Raw genomic sequence first — 14,353 nt, forward strand, 5'->3', positions numbered from 1 at the left:
AAATATTAAGAAAGATAGTCCGTTTTCAACAGATGTACCACTGCTTTGCTATAAACATTGATTTGCTTCGTTTGTTGACGTAATGAAAAAATCAGTTTTTAACGGGAAGTGTTATCTTTTGTTCGATATAAAAACTGTTCTAATTGGATGAAGGGAACATTCGGGGTTTTGACAAAAACCAATCACAGATGCCATATTTTTACTAGAAGCTCACACAGCTCTTATGATGCTATGCACTCAACCGTGTAGTGTAAACACAGACTGTGTAGAGACATGGCATTGCTAGGCTAACTTTTCTTGGACAAATTTGTGTGCTCAGGTGTATCAAGGTGGAAACTGTGCATAGATGCGTGTATAACGGAATCGTTTTGTAGCTAAACCTTTCGATATGCGGTTGAAAAGATGGTCGGATTTGAACGTTATCGTCAAATCGATGTCGAATCAACGTTGTTTCAACGGACCAAGTTATGGTAATTGTTCTGATTTTGGCGGCCATTTTGGCAGGTCGAGAGGGGGGACGAGCGATCATTTGTAAATCGTTTGGAAATTTACCCCCCCGCTCATAACTATTGCACAGGCCCTTGCACAGCCCCAACGAGTGAAATATATGAGGAATCACAGTCAAAAACTTGGTCGCGTGATGCTATACACATCAAAATTGGCCCATTGAAAATGCATGAGTAGAGAATTGTTTTTTGTCATGAAATGAAGGAACTTCGTATTTATTTATACGGTGTATCAAATCTCATTATTGCACCATATATGGTTTCATTTCCCCCTGACGGGAGATATTTGTCCCTCTTTCATTGCATTTTGCCTGCAGATTGGCTAAAATGGCTAAAATAGCATAATTATTTGGTCGATACTATTTTTTTTATTCAGAGACATACCTTTTAAATTTATTTTCTTTACTAAAGTCTAGAAAAATAGATAATTCACTTGTGACTCATCCAAATACCATTCTAAAAAATTCATGAAATGTGCTACTTTTGTCACGGTGAGTTATTTGTTGTTGTTGGCTTGTTCTTGGACTATTTCAGAGCATCTTAAAATTGACATTAAATTGTCCGACTTTAATTCTGTTGTTTGTTTTCTGAAGGTTGAAACTTGTGTGTATTTTGGAGTGCTATACCTACTATAAACTACTACAAAGTGAAACCAATACAGAGATATAGAATATTTCTAGAAAGGTCTATATTATATATATTTAAATACAATTCTTTATTCTATTCTCAACATTAACACCACACTAGAAGCTTATAACCACAATGTACGATCTTAGAATATGAAATTAGTTAATTTTTTTCAAAGCTGATTTTTTGGCATAAAGTTTACACATGTCCCTGGACCGTAACTCCCAAAGTCAGTGGGAATTTTTTTTTTCCATGTGGGCATTGAGGGGACAAAGTGACCTTTAGGGGGGTCAACAAATTCTGCGCAAAATTATCGCAAAAATGTTAAATTTTCGTAATTTTTGGTTTTTACGGGGGGGAGTCGCCACTGCCCTAACTAAAGAGCTGGACGGCTGTTACACCAGAATGCTTAGGGCAGTGTGCAACATCCATTGGAAGCAGCACTTAAGCAACAAAGAGAACTGAGAATATCAGAGAAAGGAGGAACACGCTTCGCTGGGCACTGCTTCAGGAACAAGTGTGAACATGTCGCCAAACAGATGAACTGGACACCCAAACATGGAACAAGAAACCCTGGTAGACCACCCCTCACATATGTAAATGTACTCAAGCTAGACAGAGGAGTGGAAGCATCTGACCTGGGAACGGCGATGCAGGACAGGAGGATATGGAAAGCTGTCGTCGTTCGGGAAAACCACCCGAAATAAGCAAGTAAGCAAGCACACATGTCCCAACTTATACCTAAATTAAATTAGCCAAATTTGTTGTGTCTGTAAGCGGAAATCGTACACTGTGGCTTTAATGACATTACTGCTTTTTTCCCAATATGTATACCAGCTTAAATAGAAATTTGAAGTGTATTTTTGCGCAATATGCTTCAATGAATAGAATAAGCCATTGTGATATAAAATATCCGAACTTAATCATCTTCTGATATTTATCCAGATAACCTGATCATGTTTAATTTTCGGCTCTCAGTAACCCAATGTTTCTACTCATGTGATGGGTTATAAAGCGCATGTTGAATTCAATTTAGTTTACACTTTGATTTTCAATGGTTTCGCTGCTTTTGATCGATTCCGAATATATATAGACATATATATAGACATTTGTAGTAAAATGATACGCCTTTCAATAATGCTTCTTAAGTACTAGTGCTTCAGAGGTAAGACAAAATGATGTAGTTTTAAGTTTCAATTTTACGGTAAACGACAAGATCGAATACGCCAAGTTTAATCTAGTCTATGATATGGTAAGCTTTTATGTTTTGTAATGATGATTAAGTATTATTATACCTTGCCTAAGTACACTATCAAATTCTACATTTATTCCTTCTTTCATAGAGTCGTCTTGTTAATGTTTAAGATTTATGCATTTGAAATATATTGCCTGATTTTGCATGGTAACATTATATAAGGGTAGTCTAATAATTGCATATTAACAAAAATTAACACAACACTAAAAGAATGTCCTCACTTATATAATCCGCTATAAATTTAAACCTACGCATATTATGACAATTTGATTGATACGGTGGTGTGCAGAATCTTGTTAGCTCCAAAGATACCAAATTTGCTGCCAAAAGCTCTAAATTGACCAATATTGATACAATATATGATATTTGGTTAATTTTTGTTCACAGCTCCAAAAGTCCCTATTTTACTTGTATGCAGCTCCAAAAGACCCCCTTTTACCGGTACGCCGTCAGCTCTCAAAGACACACCACCTCAAAATTCCGGGGAAACATACCCACCAAAATTTTTGATGTGCCCCTCCCCCGGAGTTTCCCCTCCCTTGGTAAGACGTATTGCCAAATAGGTTTTGTTGATTTGATTGAACACTATTAATTGATTCCTTTAAGGGCTCGGATAGCGACGTCTTCACGTATTTTTTGTGGGACATGAGAGCACATCAGACATATCGAATGGCATTTTGAATACGAGGAATGTTCTTCTGATATCAAATAATTTTGAATTTTTGAAATTCGCGATATAATACACATGTTTTTGGCGAATGATAAAAAATTGATATTTTTGAAATTTAACAGTCCTCGAAGTAAATTGTAAAAATCTTTTATGATATGTACTTAATGATATGTACTTTTAAGTACATATCATTAGCTACAAAAGTGTATGTAGCTGGGATGACAAGCCGTCCAGCATATAAAAATTGTGCCTTTCGTATCGACATGATTGAAGATATAGATTGGGAAAAAATATATATCTTCAATATGAAATGTCAAAATTTTCAATTGATGGTCGGCTTTTTGTCCCAGTTACATACACTTTAAGTACATATCATTAGATTTATAAAGTTTACTTCGAGGACTGCTAAATATCAAAAATATAAATTTAAAGATATTTTGTCATAAAATTTGTAATATCGCGAATTTCAGAAAATCAAAATTATTGCAATTCGATATGTATGCTCTCAGGTTCCACAAAAATGCTGTGCAAACGTTGCTATTCGATTCCTTAATACCATTCCTTTAAGCACTAAGTTACGTATATGATATTCTTTCAAATATTATAATTATTTTTTCAATAATGCAGACAGTTCACTTATTACTTTCTTCTTTTTCCACCGCTGTTAAAAATTCTTTCATTCTCAGCAATTTGGTCTCTCATTTGTAAATTTTGTAAATTTTGCAAGTCTTGCAATAGTAGGTAAACCGGCATTAGTTGTGATGTTCCGATCCGACGAGTTTCACCATTGTCACCAGGCAATCTCTTTGATGGTAATCTATAATAAATAAATAAATAAATAAATAAATAAATAAATAAATAAATAAATAAATAAATAAATAAATAAATGAATAAATGAATAAATAAATAAATAAATAAATAAATAAATAAATAAATAAATAAATAATAAATAAATCAATAAATAATAAATATTAATAATAATATTAATAATAATAATAATAATAATAATAATAACACTACTAATAATAATAATAAAGTTGCAGTTTGCGCCATTGCAAGCCCTATTGATTTGTACATAAAGCATTCGCGAACAAGATAACTAGCGCCGTGCTTCCATTGATTAGCACGTTAAAACTAGCGTCATGCTTTCATTGATTAGAACACAAAAGTACAACTTTTGATTTCGTTTCTTCATTTGGTTTTAGATCACCGTTTCTTTAATTCTCAACCAATTTCAACAAATAAGGTCTTACATCAGAGCGAAAGAGTACAGGTATTGGCTACTTGTTTAAATTTTGACATACTTGTCTTTATTTAGGATATACAGGGGTGAACACAACTGGTACCTTCATTTTTTGGCTTACTGTAGTGCTGGAAAGACACATTGTGTGGGAGGAGTGATAAAGCCGACAACAATTTGATTCAGCGGAGTCTGCTCCAAACGTCAATGAAAAGCAGATGGGCTGTAAGCATTGCTAAGAAAAGGTACCACCTTAATACCTACATTTAAAATAAGATACTGCCAAAACTCCACTCATTGCTTCTTCATCAGTTTTCACTGAATTGGATTTGGAGTCCAAATGGTTTTTATTTTACAGCTGACCTCTTTAGCAATATCATTGTGATATTTCAGAAGATTAACAATTTTTCATGTTATATTGTGCGTATGTGTTGGCCGGCAAACGCAGACGTTTTAATGAAACTTTACATTCCAAGCGTGAACTTTACTGCAACCAGGGACGGTTCCCGTTTAGTTGATATGTGTAATTGACTGAAAACACCCTAGTAATGTATTTAAGAATGCGTCCTCCATTGAAACATCCTAGTAATGCATTTAGGAATGCGTCCTCTATTGTTGATATACAAATTAGTCCCCGGTTGATAGGTTAAAAAAATGTATAATTTGTGTAAAATGGGTCAACGTCCCCGGTTAGGCGCAGAAAAGCCCCACCGCGTTTGGGTATTAAGGTACAAAGTCTCCGTTGGCTGGCAAATACGTGGGGGTGGTGTATTGGGTGTGGGATGTTTTTACACTTCGTGGAGTACTTACCCAATGTGTGACAGAATCGGAGAATCGGCTTTAAGCAGTAGGTCTAACGCGGTCTTCTCATTTGGGGATTCTATCCTAGTTGTAAGCTCCTTTCGAAATTCGTCTAAATCTGGCTTTTGTCTTGTATTTAGTAATCTGAAATCATAACAAATCCGATACAAGTTTATAAAAGTAGGGCTTATACTTGCTAAAAGTGTTCTTATTAATCATAAAAGCATAGTGTCAGAGGTTACTCCCCAGCAAACACAAAAACGGTTTAAAAACGTTTTAAATAAGTTATATTTTGGGTTTTGGTTTAGGTAAAAACGTTGTAATAACATTAAAATGTCGGGTTATATAAAGGTCATGAAATCGTTTTAAAACGTTTTGTATGAAAACACACTACAACAATATTTCTGAAATGTTTTCGAAATGTCATTGTAAACTATTTTTGCAAACATTTTTGGCCAAATATTTTGTCAACACTTACATAACATTATGTTAAAATATTTGCACCCAGCAAACACATAAATGTTCTTAAAATGTTTTTAACAAAACGTTTTAATAACATTTAAATGTCGGGTTATATAAAGGTCGTGAAAACATTTTAAAAACGTTATTGTAAATATTTTGGGCAAACATTTTTTGCAAAATATTTTTCAACCCCAAAATAACATTCTGTTTAGAATGACTTATACCAAGTTTTCAAAAATGTTTTTGGATTGTCATTCAAACGTTTTATACCCTTTATATAACCCGACATTTAAATGTTTTCTGTAAAACATTTGTGTTTGCTGTGCAGTAAATTACCAACAAATGTTATTTAATGTTAAGAAAACGTTTTATACCATTAATGTACCCTTTATATATCCCGACATTTAAACGTTTTCTGACAACCTTTTATAACCTTTTGCGAATGATGTCGAAAACGTTTTGTGTTTGCTGAGTCTCTGTCTGAGATTTCCAAGAACATGAAATCAATGTGCTGGGAATTTTTTATTTAAAAAAAATTATGGCTCCGAAGTGAGAGTGCATCATGATGAAAAATAAAGATGTAAATTCATTTGACAACGTCAACAAAATCATATTCAGTTATCAACCTCATTCATATGCACCAAACAACGGAGTTTCATCTTTTAATCGGCTAAATGAATCCCTTATTAGTGGCCAAAACACTTTACGTAAACTCACTTACGTACGCGTAGGCACGCAGATTATATGCGTCTGTTCATTGACAAGTATCATTGTTTGTGTGTTTATGAATGCGATGCGAAATAATTGAGTACCAAATTCGTTTAATAATTAGTTAATGTAAACCTTAGCTCAATCTTTAAGGAAGTTTGAATATAGTGCGAGAGGTTGCGGTTGCGGGTTCGAATCCTGGTGGCGGTTAAGGTTAGCAATTATTTTAAACTGTTGGGTTTTAAAATCTCCCTAAAAATCCTAAAAGAAGAAACAGTAAAGCAATAATTGCTCTGTGCATGTTCCTTTTTAACCAAGTGGTTTGGGCCAAAAAAGGGTAACATTGCAATATTTTATACGCGCTTCGCGCTCTAGACTGGCCCATCAAATACTAAAATTCGCCTTCATTTTGGGTAAAGAGAGTCTGAAATTTAAAATTGTTAGCGCATTTTGCGCGCAAATGTCCCAGGAAAACCCGCACAAAATAAATTTGAATGCTTCTGAAGAAATATGTGTGTTTTGCATTAACATGTAACAGTTAACCTACAACTTTTTAACTAAATCAGTAAATGCGAAATAAACTAATTTTTTATTAAATTTTTCGCTTACTTTGTTCTGATTTTCCAATTTGTCAAAATAAAATCTAACGCCTCGTTCTTTCCAGGACACGTATCATGCAGGCCTACGTGTCATGTGTAATTCAAAATCACTATTATATTATTACAACAACAAACAAATCTATAAAAAAAAACATCCGCTGAATGTAATTAATATTTAATATTCTAAGCACTTGACATGGAATACCAGCTTTTTCATATTTGAACAAAACCTGTAATTGATCAAGATTTATTCATATCAAAACCGCATGTCCAATAACTAGCGCTTTTTAGCATAGGTCTTTTTAACATACTTAGATACACCACCCATATGCCATACATAAATTTGCATAGCTCCATTTCCCTAAAATGAACTTTTTAAAATTTCCAAAAGGAACAGAAGAGCGACTCAAACCCACGCCGCACATTACTGCTATCGAACTACTCTAACTACTCTAATGTCGGCCATCTGATTCATGAATAGCCATCTTGAAATTTGAAGCTATATAGGCCTACTCAACTCCAAGATACAGGGTATAGAATTAACAATATTATGGCAAGCAAAGACAGGAAACATATTTTGGGATTTTACTTGCTTAAACACATTCGCGTGTAATAGCGCTAGCTGTAATACAGTGTCTTGGATGTTTCTGTGTCTCAATTGTACCATATATAAATACAGCATGCCAGTCGTGTCAGTGCACAATACAGCTATCGACGTGGTTGCAGCTTGCGGCATGCATGCAATCGGTAAAAGTAGTGTTTCTTGTGAAGATGTGATGGATATTTACTCATTACACAAACATTTCTAATAATACCCAAGCTTATTTCAGAAATTAAAGGAATAAATTACCATAAAAACGAAACAATAATATTAAAGTGAGGTACTGTGGAATTTGTAAATAGATTTTTAACGATCTTTACACCCCTCATTTTCACTAACTTAAAAAAATAATGGCGCATTTAAATAACTATTAACGCTTCTAAATTTCGCAATTTGGGGTTCCGAATTTACCAATTTAGCATCGATTCTGCGCCCCTCCTCCTAGCGATGAAAGTCAAACTTTTCGCGCGCTACACGCGCATTTCAACACAAATGATTTGAAAGATCAATTTAATACTGATATCCAACTTCATTTTGACCAATTTGTGTAAAATTTCGCACGCGGGTGGGGAGGAGGTGCATATTCATATATTATTCTTTTAATCATCGGATGCTTCAGGTTTTACAAAAAATATTTTATTGGAAACTCTACTATTTCGAAAACGTAATCAGGCTTCCTTAGCCTGTGCATTAAGGACAAGTTGGAAACCCAAGATCAGTCAGAGGTGGTATAAAGGATTCCATGCGCGGATTGTGACAGTGTATATACATTAGTGAGACTGCGCGGGCTCTTGGAGTGCGTATCAAGTCAAGAGCGCCGTTAAGAGTTCTGCTGTCACAAAACAACTTGAGTCAACCGGGCACTGTACAGACCCCTGAACATTAGGATCGTCAAAAAGGAGAACAAGACTCTTAATCGAAAGATCAACTAGTCCATAGTATCGGTTGTTTGATGGCGTGGAAACTGTAGTCATTTTTAAGAAAAGGTGAACAATGATGGCGCTATTTATCTTAAATCTTGTTTGCATCTTTGGAAAGAGTAGACACGTGTAAAATGGTATTAGAACATCAGAAAGAAAAGTTAACAAATGACAAGGAAGTTAACAAAAATTATCATGAAATGTAAGGAATAACTCATATTATTTGGCTAATTTAAATGTAAATAGCGCTTTCAATTTGCACACACAATAGTGTGATGGTCGAGGTCTAAAGTTGAACAATATATATAAAATGTTTTGTAAGAAAAAACAATAAATGATCACGTGCGCCAGTAATAAGTCAAATTAAACAGAGACAGTGACCGAGATCTTCCTACAATTTCTTCTAGAAAGTCTTCTAGAAACACCTAAACCATCCATTTCGTTGCCGAAAATATTTGCAAGGTAGCTTCTGTTGGAATAGGCGCCGTATGCTTTGTGCTTGGAACTCCAAATACAAAATGCATGGAACATTTTATCATGTTTAATTACCGCATCATATACCCTAGGGACACCCTGTATCACGCAAGTTTATTACCATCTTTCAGCCTAATTAATAATTGATATACCTCATCCAGTCCAGGGTTCTGGATCTATGTATCGCGTGCTATGACCTCACTACGCCTCTCCAACTCCCATACGAAATCCGAGGGATTTAGGTGTCAATAAAAAAACGTTAAAAGATCAGTTGGAGGATTAGTTCAATACCAATGAGTGAAATACATTAAAAAAAACTCCATACAAATAACAAAATACTAAAATCTATGGAAAGCAAAGGATATTTTGCTATTTGTATGGAGTTTTAAAAAAAGAAGCAGCCAAAAATCGGTTTTCATTATCTAAATCAATATATTATTGAAAAATAACACTTTGATGTTTTGCAAAAGTTCATTCTACAAATCATATACTTTGAAAACTTGCTTGTTTTATTGTTGTTAATGAGTTATGTACGTTTTATACAAGTGTTGCTGTTTCAGGCCTCTTTACTTACAACATAACTCATTACCATGATTACCTACAAAATAATATCTGCGAAATCTATTTGAATTCTTCTATACACTCGCTATATGAATTCTTCTATACACTCACTAACCCGCCCTCGCTTTAGGGAGGGCGGGTTAGTGTAGTGGTTTTCTCACTCGCTTCTCAACACTGTGGCCGGGGTTCAATTCCCCGCGGTGCCACATGTGAGTTTGGTTGCCGATCCATGCTCGTCCTCGCAGGTTTTTCTCCGGGTGCTTTTCCTCCTGCATCTAAAATCAAACCTCTTCCCATATCCCTGTCCTGTCATATCCGGATGGCATCCCTTGAATTTAGTAGCCTCTGAGCACTACTGGGCTTAGCCTGGCTTCAGCCGAAAGTTATAAATAAATAACTAAATGAAATGATCAATGCAATTTTTGCCAAAGCTCAAATTACCATTTTCACTTCAAATCGTCAAAGTGAAAACTTACCGTTGCACGTTATTGAGAGTATTTCCTGAGCAGAGTACCGTACCAAAGACAACCCATAGCATAACACACGATACAAAGGCAGCCGATGCACCACTCATTCTGATGTTTCAGTTTTCGCTACTTGTCGAAACTAATCCTGAAAGACAGCACCTGTAATGGTATTATTCAATTAAAGTACAAGTTTAGGGTACACGATGTATTGTTGGGCGAAGCACCCCCCCAATACATTTTTATTATCACAATCATTATTGAAAAATAACACTTTAATGTTTTGCAAAAGTTCATTCTACAAATCATATACTTTGAAAAAATGGATTGATTTATTGTTGTTAATGAGTTATGTACGTTTTACAAAAGTGTTGTTATTTCAGCCCTGTTTACTACATAACTCAAGAACCACGTGGCCTACAAAAGTATATCTGTGATATTTGGATTCTTCTATACACTCGTTATGAAATGATCAATGCAAATTTTGCCACAGCTCACTACCATTCGCAAGATGATGTGAACTACCAAATCGCAACAGTTTTAAATAGTTGCTAACCTTAAAAATATGTTACGTGTGACAAATCGTTCTAAATTCCGTTTGCTACTGGTGTAAAAGAAGTTATTTCAAAAAATGTATGAACGAAACAGATGAGGACACAAGCTGAAGAGTAGAAAATGGTGACTCGGTAACAATGGAAATATTATAGGGCAATTTAAAGCAATAATGTGTGATTTGCATAAAGAATAGATTCCTATTTAAATGTTTGTTTTCACTGATCACATTATTCCCCTTTAATTTCGAGCCAAATAAATGAGATATAACGAAGAAAATTGCGATTTCATTCCAGCGCCTACAATGCGTGTACTACCCTCGCCGATCGGAACATGTAATACTACACGGAGCATCGTGCTCGACGTGTGTCATAAGCTGACCACGGGAGATGTTAGCAAGCAGTCGATCGATGTACTCTGAATTAAGCCGGGTCGACCCGGTTTTAATAAAAAAAAGTTAAATTTTACTGTTATTAAAGCACTTCAGGCTTAGTCTTTTACGTAGTATTTTAGTACCCCACTGGGCATTATAATTATGCAAAAAGTAGAAATCCGAGTAACATTGAGGAGGTCGCTGTGAAGCAAATCACACATTATGGCTTTAACAGGATACCGTGTAGGAAATACAGTGCTCAGATTCAACAAGGTACAAGTGACTTTACAAGACATTATTTGCATAGTATACTAAACATCGCAAAACTGAGGTAAATTGAGTGATAATGCACTTATCTTCAATTTCAGGAATTGATTATGACAACCAATGTCAGCTTAGGAAACGAAATTTGCAGATCATGGTAATTGATATGTAATATTATTATTTACTGAACAGAAACATAAAGTGTGACGAAGATACAGTGAATCTAAACGTGTTATGAGGATTCCCTATGCTATTTCAAAGATATCAATCTTACAGGTGCGAGTGACCAACATGATGTGAAATTTCTATAGAATTATGATTCAGCTCTTTATCCCTGTTCTTTAATAATCTGATTCAATGCATAGGAACAGTGTAACGTCAACGTGTAGACCCATTGCAATGATAATCAATCCTGTTACATCAATACTTCTACGGATAATATCCTCCTGTATTAGCTACGGAATAAACTACATTGATAAGTTGTACTCGTGAAGACAGAATAACCGAGATCCCATATTTATTACCTTCTAATACTACCTATATTAGGTGAATAAATCTAACGTCAGCTTACCTGTACAGATGTCTCAGTGTCCTTTCAAAAATGGATTTGGCAGCATAATTTCCATCCTACCTTATTTATACTTTTCAGAAATGGTAAAAACAAGTACATAGGTCAACAGCGTTGTTATTTTCTTCATGGGGCACTTGTAACACCCGACACACTTGACAAGTCTTTAAAATTACTGATGAAAAGATCAATTCAAAAGATGAAATATGAAGACTTGTATATAAAAATTAAGGGTACGGTTCATCCGATAGCATTAATTCACCCGATAGCATTGGTATGGATAGTTTTTGTTTAATGATTTTGATTTCATTTTATTCACCGTATGTTTCTTGTGGTATACTTGCCATGTTAACTAATTAATACCTATTATGCGATATTAGCAAGAACAAGTATACAACCTGTATACAAATAATTAGTACCCATCAGCCTTGAGAACACGACTGACAAATCTATTAGTAACGGTTGCCTTTCACAGAGGTCTATATACTTTGAATTTGTAGATGAATTAGTCTGTAGCTTTCAATGTGTAGAAAGTTTAGAACTACAATCCTGGTAATATCATGCGGATCTTGTGGTCATGAACATAATCTTATGAGTGTAAAGTCGCAAGTTGTTTTGAGACCCCCTGGCTGCTGATGAGTTGAGACCCCCTGGCTGCTGAGTTGGTGTTCTTTATTTGATGCACACCTGTACAAGACAGTATAGGTTACATACCACTAATAGGCCTGGGCGATACATGGAAATACGACGAGTAACTATTTGTTTGCAAGGCATCTGAAAAGACTGCATTAAAATCGCTGAAATTGATCAAGTTATATAGCCGAAAAAGTACTTTTTAGGGTTTGATGCTTCAAAATGGTATATTTTCTCTCATTATATGACATTTTTGTTGAATAGTACCAAAATTCATACGCCGACGGCTTCAGTTTTTAGTTAATATTCGCCCTACCATATTGTATCTTTCAGCTTCGAGGGCGCACTGCTATTTTAAGGTGCTTACGGTTCAGTGCGTTAAAACAAGAAAAGTCTCAGGTCAACCTATGTTGAGTTTTTGATCATTTGGCATCTAAATCATATAGTTTCACCTGATATTAGTGGCATTTAACTGTGAGAGTTCTGAATATGAGAAAATTCCACCCAAAATTAGCCATTTTCCCATTGAAACCCGTGTAATACATAATTAGTGGTATTTAACCTATAGCTAAATGAGCTCAAATGTAGAGCCCAGAGCATTTCATCAGTTCATGTATACACTCATAGAAATGACTTGTTCGCCTTGTTGGCGCAATTCAAAAGGAGTAAGTTTGGACAACTCAAAAATAGTGTAAAAGTTGCCAAAACAAAATTCATTTTAGTTATCCGAACTTAAAAAATGCTGAAAAAGCTCACCCGAAATTAGTCATTGTCCCATTTTAACACGTATTATTAGTGGTATTTAACCTAGTATGTCTTTGTGAATGGTTCATTTTACAAGCCAGTAGTACGTCCGTTGTGAATGGACACACTACTGTCTTGTACAGTTGTGTGACAAGTAAAAAGCATGAAACCAGCAGCCAAGATGTCCCGATACTAAAACTTTGCGGGACCGGGAGCAGGTCATAAAATGTTTTTGTACCAGTTTATCAAGGGTTCTTTTCATGGTAATGAAGTTCATAATTTGAAGCAATAAATTGATCCAATTACACAGCATTGGATGGGGATCGTTAATTTTGTGCTTTAACAGGTAATGTATGGTTACCACAAACACAAACACTCAAATGTCAGATTTTTTTGTGGTATGTATCTTAAAGGACTTTCGCTCTAAAGCCGGCTTGTCGACATGTTCGGGGTTTTGTGTGAACGGGTCACACTTTTGTTTACCTGACCAATGTTTTCGTATCCTCATTAAAGGCCGGATTAGGTTTTTCTTATGACTATCATAACATTTTGGATAATGTTAGTCACCGGAAAGTATAAGTCTGCATAAACAGAAGATACAAATAGATTGTTATATTTGGAGTTGTTGAAACAACAGTTGCCGAATCATTATGTTAGTTTGATCCCCGGTTTGATCAACATGGGCGAAATTGATTGCTTTTGTTCTCGGGGTTCTTGACTTCGGATTGGGCAGGGAATATGTACTTTAGTACGCCTGAGATGGCGGAAACGATCCGAAAACATAGTACATCATAATACCGAATTTGACGTAAAGAAATCCCCTCAAACATCATGAACATACCACAATAATTCTGGAAAAGCTTCGCAAATTTTGCATAAAAACAATAAACAATCTGCACTTTTCCCTAGATTTTTCGAGACAATTATGAACAACCACCAAACATCTAAACTAAACTTTCTTGAAATTGCGATCCAATTTATACCACGCACCTTTCACCTATTAAATTAAAAGAACCCCACAGGGTATTTTTTTCAACAACATTATAAATCGCACCAGACACACTAATATCTAGATTTGCACATTAAACATTTTGTTTTGAGAAATATTGCGGTCAAACTTGCACGTATTCTTAATCGGAGTTGGTCAAATTTTTTATCGAACAAACAAAACTTCATAGATACCTGGATTACGTTCTATAAGAGGAAGTCACTAATGGTAAGTAAACAGATTCCTATTACGTTTGTAGGTGGCAACTTGTTCTACATAATACATCAAAAGACTCATTAATCATCTCACTAAATCAGGTTGTAGTATGATGAATAATGCATTG

At 35.0% G+C, this 14,353-nt stretch overlaps 1 protein-coding gene across 1 annotated transcript; it reads right to left on the bottom strand.

Moving 5' to 3' along the window:
• Positions 1-3,657: 3,657 nt before the first annotated feature.
• On the bottom strand, positions 3,658-9,975 carry LOC140144916 (uncharacterized). Its single transcript, XM_072166712.1, has 3 exons — positions 9,901-9,975; positions 5,109-5,243; positions 3,658-3,875 (listed from the first exon to the last, which is right to left on the bottom strand). Exons 1-3 carry the CDS (start codon positions 9,960-9,962, stop codon positions 3,698-3,700), a joined length of 375 nt encoding a protein of 124 aa, XP_072022813.1. The 5' UTR covers positions 9,963-9,975; the 3' UTR covers positions 3,658-3,697.
• Between the last annotated feature and the right edge of the window lie 4,378 nt (positions 9,976-14,353).

The sequence above is a fragment of the Amphiura filiformis genome, unplaced genomic scaffold (genome assembly GCF_039555335.1).
Source record: "Amphiura filiformis unplaced genomic scaffold, Afil_fr2py scaffold_98, whole genome shotgun sequence".
Taxonomy (NCBI): Eukaryota; Metazoa; Echinodermata; class Ophiuroidea; order Amphilepidida; family Amphiuridae; genus Amphiura; species Amphiura filiformis.

Bases quoted from the DNA above. Each gene is read 5' to 3' on its own strand.
- LOC140144916 (XM_072166712.1), bottom strand. From the start codon at position 9,962: ATGCTATGGGTTGTCTTTGGTACGGTACTCTGCTCAGGAAATACTCTC. The intron at 5,244-9,900 runs GTAAGTTTTCAC...TTATGATTTCAG, and splicing joins ACTCTCAATAACGTGCAACG to ATTACTAAATACAAGACAAA. The intron at 3,876-5,108 runs GTAAGTACTCCA...TATTTATTATAG, and splicing joins CCGATTCTGTCACACATTGG to ATTACCATCAAAGAGATTGC.